The sequence below is a fragment of the Taeniopygia guttata genome, chromosome 12, assembly GCF_048771995.1.
Source record: "Taeniopygia guttata chromosome 12, bTaeGut7.mat, whole genome shotgun sequence".
NCBI lineage: Eukaryota > Metazoa > Chordata > Aves > Passeriformes > Estrildidae > Taeniopygia > Taeniopygia guttata.
In genome coordinates, this window is record NC_133037.1 from 18,464,663 (window position 1) to 18,487,806 (window position 23,144).

A 23,144-nucleotide genomic window follows, 5' to 3' on the forward strand; every position below is an offset into this window, starting at 1 on the left:
CCCATGCCATGCCATGCCATGCCATGCCATGCCATGCCATGCCATCCCATCCATCCCATGCCATCCCATGCCATCCCATCCCATCCCATCCCATCCCATTATCCCATCCCATCCCATTATCCCATCCCATCCCATCCCATCCATCCATGCATCCCTGTCCCCTCCCTGTCCCGGTGCCCGTCCCCGCGCCCCGCCCGCCCCGCTGCCGCCCCCTGCCGGCGGGCGGGCGCAGAGCGGCGGCGCACGGAGCGCGGAGCGCGGCGCACAGAGCGCGGAGCGCTGCCGCCGGCGCATCGCAAACCCGCTCCCGGCCCCGCCGCAGCCCCCCGCCCGGCCAGATGATGAACTTTCTGCGGCGCAGGCTTTCGGACAGCAGCTTCATCGCCAACCTGCCCAATGGCTACATGACCGACCTGCAGCGGCCGGAGCCGCAGCAGCCTCCGCCGCCGCCGCCTTCCGCGGGCTCCGCGGCCCCCGCCTCGGGCTCGCCGGCCGCGGAGCGCCGGCAGCCGCCGCAGCCCGCGCCCCCCCAGCAGCAGCCGCCGCCGCAGCAGCAGTCCGCGGGCAGCAGCTTCTTCAGCTCGCTCTCCAACGCCGTGAAGCAGACGGCGGCCTCGGCGGGGCTGGTGGACGCGTCCGCCGCCGTCTCCGCGGCTGTCGGCAGAAAGTTCAAGCTGCTCCTGGTCATCGACGAGCCGCACACGGACTGGTAGGTGCCCCCCGCATGCCCCTGCATCATCATCACCATCATCATCTTCATCCTCCGTGCCCCCCGTGCTTCCCCCGTCCTCCCCGCGGTCCCTCCCCGGCAGGTGCGGCTCACCTGGGGCACAGCCCCGCAGCCTCACGGACTGGAAGATGGAGCGAAAAAAAAACCCCCAAAACAACCCCAGCGAGCCCTGGAGTGCCTGACTAGCCCTGAAATCCGCTTCCCATCACAACGCTAAATAAAACACATATAGCGCCCTGAGCAAGCATATCCTGTGCTCTCTGGCGAAATGCAGAACCCGTGCGTAGGGGCTGCTGGATTTAGGAGCCCTGGGCAGGGATTTCTGTGCAGAGCTGTGTGCGGCTGTGGCGTTGCGTGTGTAAATCCGTGTTTACGAGCCAGTTTGTTTTCACGCAGCTCCCGCTGCTCCCGTGGCATTGGGGTGAAGGTCCTTCGGGATGCCGGGCTCCAGCCCTGGCTCTGCCCTGGCTCCGGCAATTCCTGCCGCGGGGTTCATTAACTCGGCCGCTTTTATTTGGGCTGCGTGTTTGGCTCCCGCTGGTAGCATGAAAAACGTGGGATTTTCCAAGCGTGGGACTTGGCCATCAGCGTGCCTGGCTGGTACCAGCGGGAGAGGTTGTGGCTCTTGCAGACCTGTTCGTCACTGCTGGACGCTGTGCTCCAGAGGAAGGACATTTCCTATCCATCCCTCGCTAACTTGTGTGCGTGCACACCGAGCTGACAATCGTCTCGTCCGCTGGTGCTGATTACAGTGCAGAAGGTCTTAGCAGCGCCTTAAAATAATGCAGAGTCAAACAAGTCTGTTTTTGTGACGCTGAGATCATCCGGTAATGGATTGTGGGTTTAGGGTTTTATTCTCAGCGTCTCGAATTTATAGCCTCGCTGTCTGGATGGGCTCGTGCAGTGCTGTGATCTGATCCAATTTGCTTTAAAAATGGTACTTGAATAAAATACTTGGAATGAAAATTGAAGCCTTTAGCTATAGCAGATACGTTATTTCTGTTAAGATAACATTACCTGTTACATTTTCCAGGCTTTTTTTTTTTTTCTTTTTGAAAAAATAAGGTGGTTGTATCAACCAGACCGAGGCAGCCTCTGTAGCTACGTCATGGAGATGCATCCATGGACACTGCTCCCTGCCTTGCAGAAACATCTATTTATTTCATATTCTGGAGTACACAGCTCTCTGCCTGATACATTCAACAACTGTATTTGCCCATAAGGTTTCTTTCTGGGAGATTCTTCTGTGCTTACTGGAGCCAGTCTGAGTATTTTGAACGTGATTTTAGATACGTGGTTCACATACTAGATAAGTGCACCCCAAATTAGCACAATCTGTTGGCAGGGGCAAAGCTTTGAAAGCCCAGCACGAGGAGTTCCCCTGGAGCACTCCAGGTAGGAGCCTCGCAGATCTACACAAGGTTACTCATGCTTGCTTGTTTTTGCCTTTTTTTTTTCTCCTCCTCATAGTATGTGACATGGATACATAGTAGTTCTAGAAAAAAACAGTTTGTTGTTGCAGTGGCTCTTTCCTTTCCCCAGGAATCACTTCTTTTGTAGCAAATTTTGAAATATATTCTGAAAAATGATATATCTGACCCTTGTGAGCCCCTTCCAGCTCCAGGTAAGTGTGAATTCTGAGAATTCATGCAGAAGGGTGTGTTCCACACCTTGGGAAGTACAGATCTCCATGCATTGATCTGCTGGGGTATTTGATTCTGTGGGCTGAAATGGAACATGGGTGAAGTAAAAAAGGTTGGGAGGGGCAGCAGGTGAGTGCCAGTGGCTGCTGGGCACCCCCAGCTGCCCGGGCTGTGCTGCAGGGGAGGCTGGCAGAGCTCTGGCATGTGATGCTCTGAGCAAACCCTGTCCAAAACAGCAAAAGCTGCACCACAGCACCCCTGAGAGCCTCCCGAAAGCCTCCCAGCTGCTGGGCTCTGATCCTCAGAGCAGCACCAGGGCCTTGCCCTCTGTTTTTGTGGTGTTTGGAGCTGCCCTGTGTTTGCTTGCCTTAAATTGAAAACATATATATTGCTTGGGGGTGGCAGGTTCAATAGAAATCCAAGGATTTCTGTCTGGATCACACTGAAATCTTACTGGTTCAGTATCCTCTCTTCAGCCAGGGCCAGAGGAAACATAAACCTTTTTCTGCCAGCAAAGACAGAAACCCTGGCACAAAGGGACTATTTCTCTCACCCCTGGCATAAAGGGGTTTGTTTCCAATATATTTTATTTCTGTGGAAGGTTGGCTCATACTTCAAGTCTAAGATTTAGTAACCAAATATTGTTGTTGTTGCTCGTGGAATCACTTGGGATATTCTACCTAGAACCAAATCCCAGCTGTTGTTGGCATTTTATAATCTTCATCTCAGTGATATCTCTCCTCAATTTTTTGCCCTAAGGGTCTGACCTATTGCAAATCTTGAAATTCTCCATTTCAATTACTTTACTTTTACAGCATGGGACAGGGGAGGGGGAAATTGGAGAAATGGCCTATCTATATTAATTTGTATATTTTTTACCATTTTCCTCACTTCTTAAGGAAAGAGTAAATGCAGCTGTGTCAACCCTCCTTTCTCAGTCCAGGGTGTGTTAGAGCTGTAAAGGCTAATTCTTTTCCTACAGGTGCTTTGGAGTCTTCCAACCACATTTAGTGGCTGTGCTTCTCCTGAAGGCAGGGCTGTAAAAAAAAGCTGAATCAAAGATTTTCCACCAGACTTGGTGGCAAGAGAAGGGAGAAATTGAAAATAGGCTAAAGGTTGTAGTCCATAAATCCATAGCAAGGGATCTTGGCTGGTTCTGGTTCTCATGGGAGACTTTCTGCTGGTTCCTTTGTACAATAAAGGACTCTCTAGCCCACAGGTGGAAGCAAATAGCCAGCAACCATTTCCCCCAGTTATCTTAGAAATTTCCTGTCGTTCCAGAACAGCACCACAAGGAAGAGTGCAAACCCTTCCATGGAGCAGTGCTGTTAATTTGTATAAGTTTACATAAAGGCATTGAGAAGCTGATTTGATTTCCAGGCCTTTCTGCAGTTGGATGTGATGGCCTTTGCACCTGCAGCTGCACCCTGAGCAGACATTTGCAGCATCCTGACCTGCAGAGCCCTCTGAGGGTGCCCACAGCTGCTGGGCGGGTTTGAGCTGCAGTGGGAATGGGGCTGATGCTCCCCAGAGCTGCTGGGGAGGGCAGAGCCTCCAGAACCACTTGGGAGGTTTAATGGTGATTGGATGTGACACATTTCCAGGGCTGTTTTCCAGCTTTGAGGATCTTTGTTGATATTTTACAAGTGGAGGAAGCTAAGGAGTGAAATCATTTGTTCAAGGTCATCCAAGTGACTACTGGCAGAGCTAAATTAAACCTAGACAGCTTGCTTCAACTTCTCTTTTAATTCTGCATGAAATGTCCAAAATTTCCAGCTATACAGGTTTATTTTTAAATGGTTAAAATAGGTTTATTTTTAATTTCTTCTGGAAATAACCATTTTAGTCTGTACACAAAAAAGTCCTGAATATTCAGCACTGAACAAGCAGCTGATGAGAGGCCATACATCAGTGGCAAGGAGCCAAGGTGTTGTGTATAGATTATTATCTTTATTAAAAACTTATGTATAAGATTCAGAAAGCTGCTTCAATATTGAAAACTAATAATCACTGAGTGTGTCCCATCCTTTAAACCTTGAATGCAAGGCTTGTTGGGAGCAGCAATGAAATTATAAATAGAACAAAGCTGGGAAATTTTGTTCTTGAGTTTTTTTTAACATATCTGGTTGTAAGTATCAGTACCTTTTTTTTTTTCCACAGACAATTACGCACTTCACTTCATGTTTACTGCCTGAGTGGTTACTCAGCTTGGGACAGGCTCCACAGATAAACCCCAAATGGCTGGGACAAATACTAAATGAAGAACAAACTTTCTGGTTTAAAATTGCCCAGTCATTTATGGGCCAACACTGCTCATCAGAAATATTTTTAATATGAACACAGTGCAGAAAAGCACTGCTTGATGACACAAAAATTTCATTAAGCGAGCAGCCTCAGTTTCTTAGGGTTTGATTTTTGTTTGGGGTTGTATTTTGTTCACTGGCTGGTGGAAACCAGTCTTATTGTAAATGTAGGTGAACCCAGTGGGAAGAAATGGCGATGTCTGACTCAATTCAGAAGGCTGAATGATTTCTTTATTATAACTATGTTAAAATACATGAATATACTATATAAAAAGAGGATACTAAAACTACATACTACTTTCTCTAACTCCCACATAACTTGTGACCCTCTCTCTAGTCCAGAGACAGGTGGATTGGATTGGATTGGATTGGATTGGATTGGATTGGATTGGATTGGATTGGATTGGATTGGATTGGCCATCAGGCTTAAACAATCTTCACTAGAATTTAATTAAGCACTCACTCCAGGTAAACAATTCTCTAAAGATATTTTACATAGGAAAAACAAGGAGTAGAAATAGAAATTGTTTTCTCTTTCATTTCTCTCTGTGCACCTCTATGAAAAATCTTGAGAGAGGGAGAAATGTACTACTACACAGTCTCAATTAAAACTGTGTGCTGTTGTTTTTTGTAACTACAAAATGTGCATGAACACCCTACAATGACAATTTCACTGCAGCTTTTCTATTCATTAGGGATGGCTCAATTGTGCATAACTAATTAGCAATTCCTAACTCCAATTGGCCTAGAATTCTCATGTATTTAGTTGTAGCATGTTGATTTAGTAGCTGCAGCTTTCATTTCATTCAGTGCAAGCCTTCAGTGAGCGAGTTCCCCAAATTTAGAAGGCATCACTTGATTTTAATAATTCATGAATGAGGGCAACTGCTCTGCCAGAGCACTCTCCAGTCCTTTGGGATGGCTCTGGAGGAGGACAACATCCCTGCAGCCTCCTGGCGTGGTACAACTCTCTGCTACCAGCAGAAAATCCCCAGCCAGGTGGGAAATGGGCAGGGAAACCCAGTTTGGGACAAAAGTGGAGCTGGAGGAGGGGAGGGAAGGGATTCCTTGGCACTGGGACTGAATTGGAATGTGTTTGGAGACAAATCCAGCAGTGCTGTAGAGGAAGGAGGAAGTTTTTAAGGGATCTCTGCTCTCAAGACTTCGATCAAAAACCAAATGTGGAGTGTAAGAAAAAGATAATCTGACAAATATGTGAAAGATAATTTTACCAATATGTATATTTTATATGGGAAGAAGAAGCATATACTAAGTCATCTTTATTCATTTAAAATGCCCTTTGCAACAAGAAACTCTTGACATTAAAGGAAAACAACCTTGTCTTTGGTATAACACTGTCATAGTTCAAAGGGGCAATAGGCTCCTTAAAATCTCTAAAACTGAGAAAAAGTAACAAAGGTTTTACTGTAGTTCCTCTCTAATTTTTGCTTCATTTGAAAATTTCACGTTTCAAAATTATCTTTGTGAGCCATTTCAGTCTCACTCGAGTTGTGCCCTTTGGGGAGGGTTCCCAGCCCTCCAAAAAGGAGCTGGCAAGCAGCTTCTGCATGGGGCCAGTGTGTGCTTCTCCCAGGCAGGTAATTGGTAATTAGATCAGCCCTGTTCCCAGCACAGCCTGAGCTCCCAGCTCTGCATTAAGGGCTCTCTGCCGCTGCAATCCAAATAAAAACACAATTAAAGGAGGGATGCAGGCACAAACAGCACATCTCTGCAGGCTTATGCAGGAAACCACGAGGATTTCTGCAGTTTCATCCTGAGCTCTGCCTCCTCAGCCACTGCAGGAGGTGTTTCAAGGGGTAAAGTACAGCTCATGGGCCTTGACACTGCTTCTTTGTCCATTTTTCCAATATTAATTCCACACCGGGCAAGGGCTGGAGGAGCAGGGCAAGCAGCTGTGCTAACTGAAGTATGGAAGGTGTTAAATCTGAATTTATGTGTACAGCAACCTCGTGCTTTCGAATGAAACACACAATGTGTTTCATTCCAAAGCATGGAAAATGTTAAATCTGAATTTGTGTGTACAGCAACCTCACCCAAACTGTGCTTCTTGTGTTTCATTTTGAAGCAAGGGATGTGTTAAATCTTAATTTGTGTGTACAGCAACCTCACCCAAACTGTGCTCCATGTCTGCTCTCCCAACAGCCAGCTGGTGCAGCACCAGACAATGTCTGTGCTGGTATTTTAAGATGATCTAAGAAAGAAAATTGCTGATTTTTTTTTCTGTTTATCTGCAGTTCTGTTGTGTGTAATACTTGGCTATGTTGGTATAAATAGCCAGACACAGTATGTGAGAGATTACCTTTTTGACAAGATAGAAAATGAGACCCAGATCTCTCAGTGGAAAACACTTTCTCCTCCATGCTCTGTGTGTTGCTCTATCTAAACAAGCTCTTGCAGGCTCTAATGTTATTTTAGGCAGCTGAGTGTAAATGAGATGCTGGCCACAAATTTGGACATATTTTGGTGTCAACCCCATCCCATCCCATCCCATCCCATCCCATCCCATCCCATCCCATCCCATCCCATCCCATCCCAGTCCCCTGTGCTCAGGATCCAAGTGATTTTTTTCTATTTTCCCTATCTTGAAGAGACAATAGAAATGCCTCTGAAGCCCAGTGAAAGCTGTGGTAACACCTTTGGTCCAATGGGTAACATTAGAGAAAAAAGTTTGCCAACATTTTCTTTTAAAGTTTGCCTTCAGAGAAAGGAAATGGAAAAATTGGCAAGGAAATAATGAATTTCAGGGAGGTACATTTCAAAGTAATGAGAGTGAAGTGAGAGATAAAAGGAATAACAAATTGCTTGGTAGAATATGGAACCACATAAAAAAATAAATTCTACTTGCAGCCTATTCAGAATTAGATAATGGTTTGCCAGTAACAAATTGTAACCTATTGAAAAAGGAAAGGCATGGAACAAAAGAGTATTAACTATAACACTGGATATTTTATTCTTCAAATTGCAAAAATATGTGTAGAGGACTTCCTGTTTGATATGGATGGGGTTTGCCATTGTGCAAACACTGCAGGACACTGGAAAAGCCATTTTTGATGGAAGCACGTTTCCCCAAAAGATTGATGCTAAATATCTCTACAGGATTTTCTAAAAGTAGGGACTTAATTTTATGCAGTTTTAGTACCCAGTTCTTCATGTGAGTGACCCACAGAAATATCATATCCAATATCACATAATTATATCCCATTAGGAATGCTTTAAACTACAGAAATCTGTTTTAATACCACTGAAATAATTGATGTTTGGGAGGTTTATACATTTATAAAAAAGGTATACTGCAATCTGCATTTAAAGATGTGCTACGAGTTCAGTGAAAATCCGTTTTTAAGTAGGAACTTGTGTTTGAGGTAGGGAATAATAAATGCAGGCAGCCAGGTTTGGAGAGAGAACCTCCACAGAAGGAATTTGGACCTGCTTGGCTGAACACAGCAGCAAAGGGTAATCACAGGCAGGTGTCCCAAAGGAAGAGAGTAAATGGGCAGACAAAGCAAGGTTGTAGATGACAAAAAGCAAAACCACGGATTATGAAGTAAAATGTTACCTGCAGTAATGACATTGCTTCCAAAGAGGAGCCAGCTCACCTTGTGGAGTGCCAAAAATGTGCAGGGAGGTGATAAAACTTCCCAGACCCCGTGGGTGGGAGGGCAGCCTCAGCCCTGGGTGTGCAGTGAAGTCTCCGTGCTTGGCTGCACTGCTGCTCCTGCTAATTAAAACAGCTTTATCTGTGCCCAGCCACGCTGAGAGCTCAGCTCCCAGCTGCCAAGGGCTGCAGGCTGCTCCAGCTTTGGGCAAAAAGTGCAAAGATTTTGTCCTTTTTTGCACCCTCACTGTCCCCTCAGGTTGTGTCTCCCTGGCTGCTACACAAATATGAATAAACAGCTGATGTGATGCCATTTGGGCTACCTAAAACCAAGGCCAGACAGAATTAGGGGAATAAAAAGCAGTTATATTTATTGAAGGGTCTTCAGGTACATTTTGGACAGATGAAACCCTCCAGGGCCTACACCCAAAATGGACCACAGTCACTTTGGGTTTTTATACTTTTATAAGTTTGGTCCATTTGCACATTGGGGTTAATCTTCCAGTTCCAGCTGCAGGTACTGAAGTCACTGAGCCCAGGTTTGCTCCCCCAAGTCCCTTTTGTTCCCATCCCTGGGGCTGAGGCAGTGAGGTGTCCTTGAGTGCCAGGCCTGGAGAGGAATAGTTGGGAAAGCTGCAGCTGGCACTGCCTGTGGGGTTTGGAGTTACACACTGAAGAGCTGCAGGGGCACAAATGGATGGAAAATAGACAAGCTGAAATCCTAAAGCATCAGGTGGCTGAGGTCAAATCCTTCTTTATACTCGTCAAGCTAAAGTGGCAGAAGTGTTTAATTCAGAGGGCACAGAGTGTTAAATCTGGGCTCCTGCAGCCCCCAGATGTGTCGGGCAGGGCTCTGGCAGCTGCAGCTCAGCTCCAGCTGTGCCAGCTGTGCACTGGGAGGCTCCTGCTGCCTCCTGGCTGCCCACACCTCTGCCAGGGCACTGCTCCCTCCTGGCATGCAGCTGCAGCTGGGATTTGGCATTCACGGGCTGCTCCACCTGGGTGTGCCTGACCTCACCTTTGCTCTGTTGGACCTCGTTTCTTCTTTATTCCTTCTGATTTCTTGCTAATAAAACTGATTATGATTCCACCAAAACAGCCCAGATTTAGGGGATTAAACTCCAATATGAGATCAGTCACAGCCTCTTAAGTTTCACATTTGCTCAGGGAGACCAGGATGGTTCCAGAGAGGAGGATTCAGTATTATTGCATTATCTCTTAGTCTGTTTCAGTGGTTTTTTGCACTGAAGATCATTTCCAACAAAGGTTTTATATGCATACACACACTTAGCATTGAGAAGGTCTTAAAAGATGCTAAAGGTTTCTGAATTAATATTAGAAAAGCCATCATATCAATTTTGTGATTCTGAAAGTATGATAAAAAAGTTTAATCATAAAATATGATAAATACATCCAATTCCACTGAGTGGCAATATGATTTCATCATGTTCTGTGAGTGCAGAACTTGTTTTACTCAACAGTTGTTGTCTTAGCCATCTACTAATTATATATATATAAATAAAATTATATATATATATATAAAATTATATATATATGATATATATAATTCAAAGTTCTTTCCTTGTCCTTTTGCTGTTTGTGTGAATTTTTCATCTTGCTTTTCCTCTTCAACAGAATTTTTCCAAGATAAAAAAACAAGCTCTCCTAATTCATTAGAATATTCATTTGTAAGAATCTACTATTACCAGACATTCACACTGCTCTTTATCCCAACATCTACTCCTTCCTGAGAGCCCAATTGACTTTCCAGATTCCCTGTGGACACCTTGGTGTTTAAAAAGAATCAAACTAAAGCAAGATGTGTATAGTACTTAAATGTTGATATCAAGGTAAATAAAAACCCTAGGGATACTTTTAATGAGGAAAAATTATTTATGAAGCCTTTGTTTTTAACAGCCAAAGGGAATTTTCCTGAGTCTTATGTGGCTTTTCTATACAATATATATCAATAAATGACAGGAGTGTTTGTGATAGGCTTTTTGAAATGTGTTTGTGTGTGTAGCCATGTATATCTGTATGTAGAAGGTTTTTTGGCCAGTGTGGTGGTTTTAGTTTGAAACTGGGTAGAAACACTAATTTTGTGTAGTGGTTTTGGTTTGCTAATTTGAGATTTTGTTAACTTTGAGATTTCTTGGTTAATGTAGTAAAGAGTGTGGTGGATTTGGTGTTGGTTAATTACTAATGTACTTAATTCTTGTTGTGAGATAGGATTAGGAGAAAGGTAAAGCAGGCTTAAAACTTTATAAAGGTATAAAGAAAAAATTATTAACAGTAATTTAAAGAAAGGATAATAAGAATTAGAATAAAACCTTTAGAATACTTTTGTTTTTTTGTATGGCTGTTCCATACAATATTTATCAATACATGGCAGGAGTGTTTGTGATAGGCCTTTTGAAATGTGTTTGTGTACATCTCTATGTAGAAGGGTTTTTTGGCAGAATAATTTGTAGGAATTTTCACTGGTGGGTGTTGTCCAGATAGAAAGTAGTCCATGGCTGCAGTTTTGTTGCACTGGAATAAAAGAAAGCTCCTCCATGGTGCCAGTGGAAAGTCACTCAGGTGTTTTGAAGACAGTCTCATGAGCATCTATTGTGTGGGTTACAATGCAGAAGTTATGGGATGTAGAGATTCAGGATTTGTGTCAGGCTGTTCTAAATGCTTTCAGTTGGAGCCATGGTCTAGGATTTTTGTGCTGATTAATTTTCTTGCTAAGGAAGAAATATCTGCTGTGAACCAGCAGTAATTCAATGTACATGAGGGCAAGATTAACTGCCTTGGTTAATACATAGTAATACATGGGAGGAGCCAAGAGAGACACTAACAGAAAGTATAATTAATGTGCATTATTGTTTACATTATTTCTACTCCAATCACCTCCACTGGCTTGGTGAGGGTCTTATAGCAATGCATTTCTGTTTAGTTTTGCAGTTGTTTTGTTCTTTTATTTGCTAGAAGGCCTTTCCAAAAAATCAGGCAGCTAATGGAGCTTTGGGTTTATTGCTTGGTGGGTTTCTTTTTTGTTCTCTTTTTTTCCCTCCAGAATATTATGACCCATTATAAGTATTTTTTTCAACTCCCAGATCCTTGGCTATTGGGCTGTGCATTGATGACAAATCAGCACCTAAGTGGCCTTTCGAGTAAAACACACCTGCACAGTGAAAGGAGATGGCAGAGTGTGATTGTTATTGTCCAAATCCCTCGGTGGTTATGTCCCTGTGTTTCAGGAACTGCTCTCAGCAAGATTTCACCATAGATTAAACACCCCAGGTGCTGTTCTCCTGAAATCCAGGCTCTGTGTGACTCCATGTGGTAATAACAGAATTAAATCTCCATTTTCTCATTTGCTGAGCTTGTCACTGGGCTGGTGGAGGCTTTCCCTGAGTGTTTGTCAGTCACTTCTTGGCTGGGTGACCAGAGCAGTGAATTTGTGATGCTGCAGTGGAACAGAATTCCAGCAGTGGTTTCACCTTCTGAAAAACACATGGCAAACTGCTCTGTCTGTTTGTCTGTCTGTCTGAAAAGATGGGACGGAGACTTTGTGCATGTAACTCTTTAACAAACACCAATGTAAGGCTTAAAGCACATTGCTTCATTTCAAGGATTGTTTCAGTTTGGGAATTTCCAACAGTGTGTTTGAAAGGAAGCAAACCTAATTGGTATCAAGAAAACGTTTATTTTTGAGGGATGAACTATAGTTCTAAAAGTCACTTTTGTATTTCTTTAATTAGTCTGTGTTTTAGAGTAGGTTTTTGATAGATTACTGAAATTCTTTAGATCTAGACAACTGATAGATGAATGAAATTCTTTAGATCTAGACATTGGACTCCTCAAGATGAGAACAGAATATTTTGTCTTCGAGGACTTCAGCAAATAACTTTCATGTTGGAAAATAGGATTATGTGTAATGCATAAATCACAGTTAATGATGTTAATCAGCAAAAGCAGCTGTTGTAAAGTATCAAAGTCCCCATCTCTGCTGCACCAGGGCTGGAGTGCTGTGCTGCTAATCTCATTAACACAGACAACTAATTTCATTTGGGGCAAGAAGCAGCTTAATCTGCACATGTGTAAAAGTGTGTGCTCATCTCTGCCTGTCTGCAGTAATCCAGGAGCATTTTCCTGTGCAAGGCATAAAATTATTCTGCATAATGAGGACAACTTCCTCAGTTTTGTCTGAAACATTGCCTGAAATCCCAGGATAAAAACCCGTGAGTGTAGGACCAGCAGTTCTGTATGTCTGTAAATGGAAAATAAATTGATTAGAAAAAGCTCTGATCAGATAGTTAAAATTATAAATATTCAGTCATCTTTAATACCCTCTCAAAAAATATTTCTGTTTAGATTCCAATGCACAGGAACTGCCTGTGTAGATTATTTTATTATATTCAGATGAAATAAGGTGTTTTCTGTCCAAACTCAAATTAAACTGATGCACAGTTACTGCCTTTTACAATTCCCTTTGTCAGCTGTCCCCACTAATACTGCTGCACATTTTGAGGTCAGTGTGCAGTCACTTAACCGTGTTAAAACAAAATAGTGCAGGCTTCAAGAATTATTTAAAGGCTCACATTTTTATTTAAAAAGCATATTTCAGAACTTGCTTTCGCTTGAATCAACCATTGCTGAAACCTTTTGGAAAGGGTGAAGAAGAAAAATCCAGGTATATGAAGTTTTCATGTCAATGTCTTTTTAAATTAAAAACTTCTAATCTGGCCCTTTGTGTTGAAACCAAAATAGAACATTTAGGGTGAAATTACTGTGGAGGCTTGGAAGGGGCAGTGGAAGGCATTAAATAGTGATTAGCATGTTCTGCTCACAATTCCTGTGTTTATTTACTCTTGTATTGTTTCGACATGAGCAGTGAAGTCTCTGCATGTGACAGCAATGATGTTTTAGGGAACTAATGTGCTGTGGTGAGTCATGACATTTTTACTTGCTGTTCCTTTTTACAAGAGCTGTTTCAAGCTGCTTGTTGATTTTTCTGAGGAATTGATTCCTGACTTTAATCTGTCACCCTTCATTTCAAATAGGCAAAAGTTATGACATTAAATTAATATGACAAAAATGGTGATACTCTGCTGATAAATTTCCAGCTTAAGCTGTAAAGTGGTGTAAATACCTCCACAAAAACAGGAGTTCTGAGGCTTTTCCGAGCAAATAAATGTATTCAGTTGAGTGCAGCTCCAGCACAGCTCTGTGACCAGGAGAGCTGCATTCCATGATCATTGTGGCATTTTCCAGTTCCCCTTCCCACCAGCCATTAACAACCACCCTTCAAAACCATCCCCAGAGGGTGGGAGAGCCACAGTCCACCAGGAATTGTCACCTGGGAAATTCTCTTCCTGTTCACCTCCTGTTTTTCTGGAGTCCTCTTAAAGAAAATGTTGGAAAATAATGGAAAATATAGACTTTTACATCAGGAATTCATCACAGAACAAAGAGTGATTCTTATCGTGCAGCTCAAGAGGCTGCCAAAAAGTAAAATACTTGCCATTATTCAAACACATTTTCTCAAAGGTACCTGCCTGATTTCTGCATAAAGTATCTTTGTAGCTAATGCAGGCATTGTTAAAAAATCCCCTCTCCCATACTTTGGTGGGATAAATATGTATTTTGTTTATGCCTTTTTCACTTGGAGAAATTTTTCTTCCATTTATGGCATCTCATTGGAGAAAAAAAAATCAGATGACAGGGACGTGCAATTCTCTTGTGGCTCAGCCTTTGAGAGATGACCTTGCTTTTGGAATTTCTTCGTGTTGGAATAAAGGGAATTACATTCTCCTATTTCTTTGTGTTGGAATAATGGGATTACATTCTCCTATTTCTGCAGCCTTCCAAGAGCCTTTTATGAAGAGCATGATTAAATGCAAATGATGGTTCCACCAAAAAGGCACAAGCCACTGGAAACTGGGCGCTGTAAATTGGCTCTTTGCTCTGCTCACCTCCCTCCCTCGGTTCTGCTGGATGTGTGAGTTTATTGCAGAGCCAAGTTTTCCCTAATCCACATTCCCAGAAGTTTTGGTTTTGCTTTCCCCTGCTCATCCCTTCCCCTCTCCCATTCCTGTTCATTCCTTTGGTCATTCAGCTCTCACTGATTAGAAATACTCAGCTTGTAAAGGGCACCTGGGCTGGGAGAAATTGTCCTTGCTCAGACTGTGACAATGAACTTGAAAATTCTCATGACTGATTATTAAAATACTCAATTCATCACTGATACATCAAATTACATTCAGTACCTGAACAGATTATTGGTTTGCCATACATTTAAATTACAGGATCAAATGCATTTAGGTTGTCATAATTCAAAGTTCCTTCCTTGTGCTCTTGCTGTCTGTATGAAATTAACTTTTCCTCTTGCTGTTCCTCTTCAACAGAATTTATCTAAGATAAAATACCAGCACTCCTAATTAATTAGAATATTTATTTGTTATTTATTATTATATTATATAATATATATTATATAATATATATTATATAATATATATTATATATTATATATTATATATTATATATTATATATTATATATTATATATTATATATTATATATTATATATTATATATTATATATTATATATTATATATTATATATTATATATTATATATTATATAATAGTTATAATATATTATATATTAGTTATTAGTTATTAGTTATTAGTTATTAGTTATTAGTTATTAGTTATTGTTTATTATTCTTTATTAGAATATTTATTTATTTATCTATTATTACCACACATTCACATTACTCTTTATCCCAATATCTACTCCTTCCTTAAAGCCCAATTGAATTTCCAGATTCCCCGTGGTGACTTTGCTGTTTAAAAAGAATCAAACTAAGGCAAGGTGTGTAGTACTTAAATTTAGGTATTGGTTCACGTGCACTAACAGCATCTTGTAGTTTCAGTAGCAAAGCAGACTTTGGGAGCAATTTGGTCCCCATAACTGGATAGTTCAATTAAGAAATAAATTACTGCGATGTCCTGTATTCCAAAATTCCAGTATTCCTTTTTGGCAAGTTATGAGTACACTGGAGGAATATGGAAACCCCATTTTCATAGGGAAGTGTTTGAAATGTGCATCAACTCCTTCCAGTCTTTTGTGTATTTTCTTGTGCACTTTTTTAGCATTGCAGCAGTTCAGCTTTTGAGAAGACAAATTGAGCAAGTCCTAAATTTTTTGAGTATATTGAAGGATGCTCCTGAAGAAAGAACATCCATTAATAATCTCAAATTTTTCATCTGGCTCTGGATTGTGATTAAAGGCAGAATCATATAGAAGTCACGACACTCAGAAACAGCTGCTTATATTTTGCTGTTAAGGCCAAGAACTACCGGGGAAGCAAATCCTCATGGCAGACTGGGGAATGCAGAGAAAATCTCATTCACCTTGTCAAGACTGGCAGGGCTGTCCTGAACCTGTGATTTGTTTGCTTGAATCATGGGGCACAGAGTTACAAATTGCAAAATAAATCAAGAGGAGGATGAAATTGAGAGTTGGACAGCTTTGAGTTAAGGCTGCAAAGAAGGGCAGGGTTGGGACAGAAGAGAATTTGGCTCTTGGTCAGGTATTGATCCAGAAAATTACTTAAAAACACCACAACTTATTTGTAATCAGCACAGTAAAAGGCAAGCCCATATTTGCCTTTTTGATTTTTAGTTTTCTTACAAGTCAGGAGTGCTCTTGGTGATGACATGTAGGGAACTTCCTAAATTTTAGATTAAAAAAAAAATTTAGCTGTAAAGATTTACCATACAAGTGAGAAATTCCATCAAACAGAGCAAATGGATTTAAATCCAAGCTGGTCCAAGCTTGGTCCCCACCTTGTCACCAGCCAGGAGCTGTGACACATCCAGTCCTCCCTTGGACACCTCCAGGATGCACCAAGGTCAACTTTTGTAGCCTATTTTTGGTAGATTAAGTATTTGTGGATGTTAATTAAGTATAGTGACGTTGTACAAAGCAGTGGGATTTAAAAAGAACAGGTTTTCTGCATTGAATTATTATTTATCACTATTTCTTTACTGCTTTTCAGTAGGAAAACATATTTATCCCCACGGGCATCTAGCAAACGTAGAATTAAACACATAAATACTAGCAGAGACTTTTCAGTGAAGTAATTATCAACTGGCTTCAGTCTCATGGTCTATATGTTACCCAGCTTGGAATACAAGAGGTTTTGGGTGGCAAAGAGCAGCTTTTGTTCATTTGACTTTTACAAATAATTTTTTAAATGTTTATGATATAATTCCTGCAGTTCTGAGCCTTACCTTTGGAATCTTTTTCTTTCACTTGGCTTATCATTTGGAAAACATTTCAGGAAAGGAGCCTTTGACTTCCTGACAGCTGATGGACAGCAAAGACTAAAACTTGCCTGTGGTAACAAACTACTGGAACAGATTTGCCCCATTTCTGAAGTAGAGGCTTTTATCCAAATTAATTGTAAGTTTGGATCTGTCTCCTAAATTTCCAGGGCTGGGAAGGATTTTGTGATAGATATAAAATTACACATGTTTGGATTGTTTTAAACAACAACATGAATCCAAGGCAAATACTTTGTAGTTCAAATAAATATAACCGTTGAGATAAGTTTATGGACATGGAAATTTTCACTAATAATTTATGAGGATGGATTTTATTTCACCCTTGGATTCCAGCAAAAGCCTGAGCAGAGACACTGGGGGAAAGGGGAGGGCGGTGGCAATAACCACGGAACAGGGACAAGGATGCGCTGGGACAAATTCCTAATTTAGACGTCAAAACGCTGGAGGTGCAGCCCTGAAAGGAAGAATCCCTCGTCACAGCGATGTCTGTGAGCTTGGAGAGAAAATCCCTGGCGGGGGGAGAGGCAGAGCTGTGACTCAGCTGCGGCTCCTGCCCTGCTGCTGCTGCTGCTTCTCCTGCCTCTGCTGCTGCTCCTTCTTCTCCTGCTTCTGCTTCTTTTGCTCCTGCTCCTTCTTCTGCTGCTTCTGATTCTGTTTCCTCTTCTGCTGCTGCTGCTAATGCTGATGCTGGTGATGCTGCTGCTAATGCTGATGCTGGTGATGCTGGTGATGCTGATGCTGATGCTGGTGATGCTGATGCTGATGCTGGTGATGCTGCCCTCTCCCACGCACCCCCATCCCCGCAGCTCTCCGGGAACGCTCACATGCAGGAGAGGCAGTACCAAATTATTCTGTTACAAATTATTTCTGTTATTCTGGGTCTACCAAATTATTCTGTTACAGACAGCACATTCCGAGGGAAAGCAGACAGGCAGGAAGGTGGAAACATGTATGGAACAGGGAAATCTGGGCCATCTCCATCCTCTGGGACACCTCCATCCTCTGTAAACACTGGGTGTTCATCACATTTCCAGTGTCAAGTGTGGCTGTGTTTGCTGTGTTTTTCAGCAGCAGGTTTTTTTTTTGTTTTGGTTTGGTTTTTGGTTTTTTTTTTTTTTTAATTCAGAGGAAACCAGTTGAATAAAGACTAAATTCTTTATGCTAAGATTGCTTACATTGCTGTGAAAGCTGTCAGAGGCTTTATTGAAGCTGGTTTTCATTAAAAGGCCAAGGATGATGGGCAGCTGTGAGAATCTGCAGGAGGTGGAGAGTGGAGGGAGGTCAGGGTTGCTTGTGTTTTTGGGAAGACACAGCTGAAATTCTTTCCTGCCTTGTCACACTGTTTGGAAGCCCTTGAGGGTTTGTGTGTGTGCACTCACTCTCCTGCATCTGGAGTCTCCAGGGGATTTGTTCCCATGGCCCTGTGTCACCGCTTCACCAGACACCCAACCTTGCAAATCCTGCTCTGCCTAACCAGTGTCAGCACCCGACTGAAGTCCAATGTCACTAACCAAATATATTCAAATATATTCAAATGTCACTGACAAAATATATCCAAGTTCAAAACCAACTCAGGCCCCAGCCCAAGTCCCAGTTTTCTGCATTACAGCCATGCCAGGTTGTGTTGAGCAGCTTTATTTTGTGCTCCTGTCTGAAGTTGCACCCAGGCTCAGGTGGTAAATTGAGATTACCTTTTTCAATTTACAGATTGGCTAAAAACTGGTGAGTTGTTACTTTCATAAAATTCCCCTTCTCTCTTCACTCACTGAGAGGTTTTTTTTAACTCTTAAAATGTTTTTCTTCACTGAATACTTGTAAATTATGAAGTGAATCATAGGGGTTTGAACATATCCTGGTGGTGTTGGCATTTTAAACCATGTTTTTTAGAGATTAAGCATGCAGCAAAGATCTGAGGTTTCAAGATGAAGTTAATCTGACAGGTTATATAGTTATTTTAAACTGTGCCAGTTGGGAAGACATTTTGGGAGGTTTAGAATACAATCCTGAAAGACTTAGGGGATTACAGCCTCAGTTTATTTTCTGTACAAGTGTTTAAATGTTATCTAACCAATTATTCTCACTCTTTTTTTCCTAAGCTCCTTTGGCAAACCATCAGAACATTCCCCATACCTCCCACTCTTTTCTAATGTAAACAATTCATCAATTGCTTCTGAGCTGATTGTGGAACCCTTTTCCCCAATCAATTGCTTTCGGGAACTCTTTGGTGCCCTGAGATGTTTAACGATGAAAGAATTGGCTGCAATATTTATGAGCAACTTGGATTCCAGATCAATTTTCAGTGGGAAATCATTTGGACAGGTTCTGCTGGCTGGAGAGATGAAGCTTTTGATTTCTAGGTCCGTTTCAGATAAACAAGTGACAGCAGAGGGCTGGGCTGAGTGGAGGTTTTATTGCAGCCCGGGAGATCGGTATTTTAGATTTAGTTCTTCTCAGTAACAGTGACAGCTTTGAAGTACAAGGTGCAGAAAGTAATTTTGGACTGAATAATCACAGATTTGTTTTGCTTCAGATCAGAAAGGCAGGCATTAAGAATTTCCCTGTTGTTTATGGATTGAAAATCTTGGAGACATGAACTTCTATTCTTTCAATTGTATTTTCTTTGTGTAATCTTTAGATTTGGTAATTTTTGTGGATTTTTTATCTCTTTTCCAAGTGTCACCCAGGTTTACACTTTGTCAAGATTATCTTGCTACGTAAGCCAAGTTTTCTGCTCAATTTTTTGTAGACATTTTAAAGTTTCATATTTACAGCTTCAGGATTTGGTTTTACTCTTTCCAAATTCTGCAGTGAGAAAAGTTTTGCTTGGTGTGTCATCCACTGCACTGCACCTGCTCACAGTGTTCCAAAGCTTATTCTCGCATAATTCAGGTCATGTCATTAATGGAAAGCAGTGTGAAAAGAGTATTTATGCATATAAATGTATGCTGTCTGCAAAATAAAGAATCTGTACCACAAGGCAGAATAACATGTTCCTTATATCTGACTCAGAGTGGTTTTTATACCTTTTATCCTTTATCTAAATTGACTTACCAGAAGAAGGAAATAATAATTTAGTACAAAAAAAAAAAAAGAAATATTTAAACTTTAGTTTATTTTTCCATGTGAGTTAAGGCCTTCAGGTAATTCTGGAATGTATTAATAGTGCCAGATAGTGACCTCAAAGGCATCCTCAAAGAGTCTGGGATGAACTACTCATCTATAAATTACACAAAATCTAATTTAGTGTGGAAACCACTTTAAACCCTGTGAGTAATGAAGATAACTTGCTGAATGTTCTGCTCTGATTAATTTATCTGGGTTCCTATGATGAATCCCTGAGCCATTCCTTTCAGCACCCCAGATTTTGTTTGTTGGAGGAAAAACCTGATCTCAGAAACCTCAGGAGAGCTGAACCCCACCAGAGGCTTTGTTTATTTTATCCTTTAAGGAATAGTAGCTCAACCAAGGCAAGACTGTTTACTTGTGTGTGCTTAGGGAATCACAGCTGATCTGTGGAGGTTGTGTCAAGAGGAGACTGAAACTGAGTTTTCTGAGGGAGTTCATAGTTCCTCTGTGAGAAACTCTGTCTTGAGAAGCTGTTGGCTGGAGAGGAAAATATGTTGTTTTATTCAATACTTTAAAATAAATCTGAAATGAGTTATTTCCAGCCTCTCCTAGCAAGCTACTACTACATGGCCACAAGCTAAAAACTGAATTCCGAATTCCCGTTTCAGCTCCTTCCCACTGCTCACAGTCCTTCAGCTTCACAAAATGGTTTGCAAAGTACCAAGGTACCTGCCAAGTTTTACCTTGGGAATAAAAGCTGCCAGTGCCCGTTGTGTTCAATGGTTTTCTGTGCACACTCGTGGCATTTCGGTGCCCTGGCACTGATTGCAGTTGATAGCAGGGTTGGACACACCACAAATGAGTCTCCAGGATGAGAATGTGTCAGTGGTGACAAGTCCCGGCTCTCTCCTGCCAATGCCACACTTTGCTTTACTGCAGCACAGCCACCCCTCTGCAGGTTTGGGGTTCTTATTTGGATTTATTACTCTGGATTTCCTCTGGTGTGAACAAAGCTCTTCTCCATCTGCTGCAGTGTGGTTATGATGCCCACTTGATTTGTAAAGGGGACAGTATTTACAAATGAGATCAGTTCTGTGGGGTAACATTGGAATTTAGGAAATGACAAACTGTGCAGGCACTTTTAGTTCCGTGCTTTCTTCCAGGATAGAGGGAATTATTCACCCCTGAGCTGTGTGCTGGATTGTCCCTGGTCTGTGAGAGGATTCCTTTTCTCAGCCCATCTTCCAGCAGCATTCCTGACAGCTCAGTAGTTGTGCAAAGTTAGGTGAGGGAAGTGCTAAGCATTGTTGGGAAGGACTAAATTCTTGTTAATTTGGATTAATTAAACCTCTTTTCCTCTAAGTTTTGGAAGCTGGGCCGTATAGAAAGGTGTTGTGAGAGGATTCCTTTTTGATTTCTTGCAGAGGGGGATGATGCTGGCACAAAATCCCTGTGCCATCCCCTCCTGCCCTGCTGCTTTCCCTGTGACTCAGATCAGGGAACAGCAAAATAGGATTTAAAAATAGCCTGCTTCAAATATATTCCAGTAAATATACAGGGGGAAGAATACTGAGCCTTAAATGATTGCTAAATACCCATTTAGCAGTGACAATATTGAAATCAGGCAGTGCAGATCTGGGGAGGAGATTTGCATGGGCTCTTTGAAGTTTCATTCAGGAGATGGCTCCAAGCAATGAAGGCTTTGTGGTTTTGGGAGGGAAATCACCTCCCGTGATGATGCTGCCCAAACCCACAGGCAGGGATTCTCTTTGGGGCTGACACGTAAAAAATATTGCAGGTTTTTTCTAGAGGTTGTAACAGACCTGCTGTCTTAGGTACATATGGAAAAAAGGGTACAAAATGTGAGTTTTGAGCTGTTTTAGCTGACCCAGATTGCCACTCAGTGTTTATCCAGAGGATGTTACAGACCTAGTATTCCAAGTTATTTTCTCATATAAAATATTTATATTTATTTTAAAGGTGAAATATCAGATCCTTGTAGACTAAATGCTTTTCTAAGAGGACAGTATTTCCCCTTTTAAATTACAGTCTTTTTTTACAGGATTTAAATATATTTACATGTTAATGACTTCACTGATAGCCTGTGTAACAACCTGAAAATTGCATAAACCTTTTGTGTGCATAACCATGGCCATGGACACTTGACATTACACATTATCTGTGGCCTGAGATGCCTCAAAGAAGCCCCATGAAATCCAAACCTTGATCTCAAAATGGACTGATATCGATTTTAGGTTCCACTTACTCAGCTCCTGAAATTCCTGGAAGCATCAGGGGTGAAACCTTGGCCCTCAGCATCCCTCAGCTGCAGGCTGGCTTCTGTCAGAACAGCCTGGGACCTGCTCAGTTTGCAAAATTAGAAGTCAAAACCACAACTCTGCTGCTCAAACATCTCATGTTTGTAGACAAAAATACATTTAGAAACTAGGATTTGGATACTGAAGTTTAAAGAATTGCAGAATGTGTTATGGAAGGAGAATGTGTAAGATTTTTGGTTTCTGCCTTCTGTTTTTTGGGAGTTTTCTCTTTTTTGTTTGTTTGTTTTTATCTTTGGAGTGGATTTTTTGTTTGTTTTGGATTTTTTGTTTTATTTTCTGCTTTTTGGTTGGTTTTCTCTTTTCCTCTTGTGTTGCTGTGTGCTTTCTGAGGTATTTCTCTGCAGCACAACCATTATTTCCTTGCAGTTGGAGGAAGCAGAATAGGGCAAGCAGGAGGGGAAAAACCAGTGTGTAAAATGTGGTTCCAGTGGTGGGGAAAGAAAGGAGGGAAGCATCTTTAGGGCTGCAGAAAACACAGGTAGGACCAGGAGCTGCTGTGGCCATGAAGCTGAGGAATGAGTTTATTGCTTTTTATTTTGTTTATTGGGAAGAAAACCCTCAATCCAAATTCGGTTTGTTTTTGTTAGTTTTTTTTTCCCCCATCAATCCCATACATTTATAAATTTCTCAAAACCCATTCCAGTTGTGGTGAACAAATCAAAATAAATTTCTGGTTTTACTATGTGCCATTCTCAGGTTCCGGAAGAAAATCAAATGAAACAAAAGCAGACCTGTAAAGAACCTTGGATGGTTTCAGCATGAGCTGTTTGTGTGAATAAGCAGAAATGCAGGAGACTGGTTTTGGAATAAGCAGTTCAAGGTGTCTAAGCCTTGTTTAAGCAGAATTTAAAACACTGAAGGTCACCTCTGCCATTGGAAAATCTAAAAGAAATATCAGTTCAGCTAGTGCAAGGCTGAGCCACTGCAGTGATAAAGTCCTGCTGTTAAAATCTAGAGCAGGGACACATGAGAGAAGTAGAAATTATTTTCTTATTCTTATAAAAGGCATGTTATGGCTCCCAAAGCATCCGTGGAGACAATTAAAGATATTTTCTCTATTCTCTGTTTACAATTCTGCTGATCAGAACAGAGGTCAGGGAGGAAAAT

The 23,144-nt window shown here is 41.6% G+C and overlaps 1 protein-coding gene across 1 annotated transcript in view; it reads left to right on the top strand.

The window, feature by feature from the left end:
- The first annotated feature begins 208 nt into the window (after positions 1-208).
- SYN2 (synapsin II) overlaps positions 209-23,144 on the top strand; it is a 159,033-nt gene continuing 136,097 nt past the window's right edge. The window contains exon 1 of the mRNA XM_030283066.4: positions 209-709. Within this exon, the coding sequence (XP_030138926.4) occupies positions 339-709 (371 nt within the window). The 5' untranslated portion in view covers positions 209-338. The remainder of the gene's footprint in view (positions 710-23,144) is intronic.